We start from the raw sequence: 3,148 nt of genomic DNA, 5'->3' as shown, positions 1-3,148 counted from the left end.
AAATGCATTAGTAAGATGGGAGGAACTTATCGAGATTGTTAAACCTGTTTGTCTGTCTGACTCTCCAGATCAACCTCTTTGGATGTTAGATTCTTCTAACAAATACTCGGTCAAATCCTTTTATAAGCCAATTAACTTTGGAGGGATTCTTTCTGTCATTAAAGATGATATATGGAAAATCAAAGTGCCACCGAATATACATGTTTTTCTTTGGCTGATTTATTATAACAAGAGCTTGACCAGAGATAATTTGGCTAAGTGTAGGCATGTTGAGGACATGTGTGTCTTTTGCTGCGAACCTGAGACTATCCAGCATCTGTTTTTTGATTGCATTGTTGCTGAAAGTGTTTGGAATCTAATTGCTGATATCTTTAAGATTGATGTTCCTAACTCTTTTGATCGTTTGACTTCCTTCTGGAAGAGAAGAAAACATTTTGAAGCCTTGAACATTGTTTCTACTGCTGCCTTGTGGAGCTTATGGCTTTTTCGAAATGATTTTGTTTTTCAGGGGCGAAGATGGCGAAGTATACGGTGTGTCTTGGACCTGTTGGGGGCGACGATCAAGAAATGAAAAATATTATACTCAGAAGCTCAGGGTGCGCTACTTCTCCGGTGCTTACGGCTTTTGGACCACCGAATAGGGAAATTGCTTAGAATTGCGTGGAGATCTTAGTGCTTCCCTCCAATATGGTGTTGCTGGGCTGTAGTCGCTGCTAGTTTATTAGCTTTGATCTTCATGTTAGCTAGTGGGTTACTCCCTGGTTATGTCTATTGGTATGAACTACCCGAGAACTTGTAATAGGCAGTCTTTTAAACCCTTTTCATCTGCGGCAGCTACTCTCTGTCGCGAGCGTTGTTAACCGTCCGTGCCTGGTTGTTTTGCCTTGGCTTTATATAAAGTTGGGGTGGGGGGAAACCCCTTTTCGTCAAAAAAAAAATATTTTTTCCGCATTACAAAAAAAGGGCTACATTATACATTAGTTACAATAATTTCTTGGAAGAAACAGCCGGTGTATCCCTCGTTCTGGTTCTACTCCGAAGACAAGAATTTCTCCACCTTCTCCACTTCCTCCACGCTCCCGACGTACAGAGGCACTCTCTGATGGACCTGCACAAAACGCATCCACAAAAGCGGATTAAGATCTCCAATTCAACTGCGCATTTTAATTTTGAAGTGCACTAGTGGTTGCATACAAGCGTACCGCTGTGGGCATGATGTCGAGTACCCTCTGGTGGCCGTCCGAACCTTTGCCCCCGGCCTGCTCGGCGATGAAGCTCATGGGCGCGCACTCGTAGAGCAGCCGCAGCTTGCCGTTCTTGCTCTTCTGGTCGCTGGGGTACCCGTAGATGCCGCCGTAGAGCATGGTGCGGTGGAAGTCGCCGACGAGGCTGCCGATGTAGCGCGCGGAGTAGGGCTTGCCGGAGGTGCCGGGTTCCTTGAGGCTGTCCATGTACTTCTTGAGCTTGTCGTCCCAGAGCGCGTAGTTGCCCTCGTTGAAGGAGTAGATCTTGCCCGACTTTGGGATCTGCACCTTCTCCTGCGTCAGCACGAACTCGCCGTACATCGGGTCCAGCGTGAACACGTACACCCCGGTGCCGATGGTGAGCACGAAGATGACCGAGCTGGAGTACATGCAGTAGCCGGCGGCGAGCAGGTTGCTCCCTGGCTGGCACACGTTCACTATGCACATCTGCGTCACTTCGTCAAGCTGCACGCTCCAGGCGAGCAAATTTCTGTTAGCGCACGAGTGAGCCGTGCGGACGGAGAAGGGGAAATTCAGGTCTTAACTACGTACGGTTGCGTCGTCGTCAATGTGGCACTCGTCGGATGGGCTGTAGATGCCGAAGATGGAGCCAGTGGAGACGGCGGCGTCGATGTTGGAGGAGCCGTCGAGCGGGTCGAACACCACGATGTAGTTGCCCGAGTAGCTCTCCTCCACCGCCACCGGCACGTCCTCCTCCTCCGATGCGATCACGCCGGTGCGACCACTCCACCTCAGGCAGTTCGAGAACACCTGCGCGCGCGTGCGTACAGTACATCCTTCTCAGTTAGTAATTGCTGTTCGACGCTCGTCTAGTTAATTATGTACTTAATTTGCTACGTCCTAGTATTTACCTCGTTCGAGATGACGTCGAGCTTCTTCTGGTCCTCGCCCTGCACGTTGGTGGCGCCCTGGACGCCGGTGAGGTTGGAGATGGGCGCACGCTGCACCAACGAGGCGATCTGCTTGCACGCCGTGGATATGCTGGACAGCACGATGGTCATCTCGTTGTCGATGACCCCCTCCTGCTCCTGCTTCAGCAGCCACGTCGTCAGCGTGATCATGTCGTAGCTGCTCCTCTTTCTAGCCGCCGCCGGCGCCGGCGCCGAGGCCGTGTCCACGACCGCCATGCACCGCACATTCGGAGTCGACGCCTGGCCCTGGCCGGCAAAGAGGCTGCTTCCGGGCCTCCTAGGGAGGCGGCATTGGAGGGAGCTAGCCGCCGCCTGCTGGCGGGAGAGCAGAAGCGGGCGGGAGGTGGTGGTGGTCGCGGCGGCCATTGCTTTGGTGCTGCGGATTGACGAATTTCTCTCCCCTGCCTTGTCTTGGCGCGCACCGTGGTGGTGGTGGCGGCTTCTTGTTTTGTTCCATTGGTTCCGGGCTGCGGTTTGTGTGGCTTGAGAGAGGGCTGGAGGCGAATGTGTGGATTGGGGAGAGAATTGTGAGGATGTCGTCGCTCGCTTCAGTCTGATTCGCGTACCTTTGGAGATTAGATATTTCGTGGATCGTAGATACAACCTTGATCAAGTCTCTAAAACGCCTTATATACATTACATGATGATTTATTGATTACGCTCGCTATCAAAGCTAAACTCAAATGATAAGTGCCACGCGTGTGCCATGAAGCACTTCAGCCCTGACTTGTCATCTGAAAAAAAAACTTAAAAAAAATGAAACTTGACATTCAAAAAAAGTTGTCATGCTTGATAACTAAAGTTGTCATCCTCGCGTCACTAAACTTGCGACAAAAAACGTTCAGAGTTTGTCATGTGTTCGTGCACCTCGTGTGGCACTTATCGAGGTCCAAGCTAAAATAGTTCTTCGAAAGAAAAATAGCTAAATTTAGCTCAAGAAACTTGGTCTTTGATTGGGCCAATATTACAGGT

The 3,148-nt window shown here is 50.6% G+C and overlaps 1 protein-coding gene across 1 annotated transcript; it reads right to left on the bottom strand.

The window, feature by feature from the left end:
- Positions 1-926: 926 nt before the first annotated feature.
- Positions 927-2,625, bottom strand: LOC123092638 (fructose-1,6-bisphosphatase, chloroplastic-like). Its single transcript, XM_044514448.1, has 4 exons — positions 2,117-2,625; positions 1,797-2,015; positions 1,203-1,709; positions 927-1,108 (listed from the first exon to the last, which is right to left on the bottom strand). The coding sequence occupies exons 1-4, from the start codon at positions 2,540-2,542 to the stop codon at positions 1,031-1,033; spliced, it is 1,230 nt and encodes a 409-aa protein (XP_044370383.1). The 5' UTR covers positions 2,543-2,625; the 3' UTR covers positions 927-1,030.
- Between the last annotated feature and the right edge of the window lie 523 nt (positions 2,626-3,148).

The sequence above is a fragment of the Triticum aestivum genome, chromosome 4B (assembly GCF_018294505.1).
Source record: "Triticum aestivum cultivar Chinese Spring chromosome 4B, IWGSC CS RefSeq v2.1, whole genome shotgun sequence".
In the NCBI taxonomy this organism is placed as follows: domain Eukaryota; kingdom Viridiplantae; phylum Streptophyta; class Magnoliopsida; order Poales; family Poaceae; genus Triticum; species Triticum aestivum.
Note: the sequence above shows the minus strand (reverse complement) of the source record. Positions and strands in the feature narration are given on the sequence as shown.

Bases quoted from the DNA above. Each gene is read 5' to 3' on its own strand.
- LOC123092638 (XM_044514448.1), bottom strand. From the start codon at position 2,542: ATGGCCGCCGCGACCACCACCACCTCCCGCCCGCTTCTGCTCTCCCGC. The intron at 1,710-1,796 runs GTACGTAGTTAA...TGGAGCGTGCAG, and splicing joins ACATTGACGACGACGCAACC to CTTGACGAAGTGACGCAGAT. The intron at 1,109-1,202 runs GTACGCTTGTAT...CGTTTTGTGCAG, and splicing joins TCGACATCATGCCCACAGCG to GTCCATCAGAGAGTGCCTCT.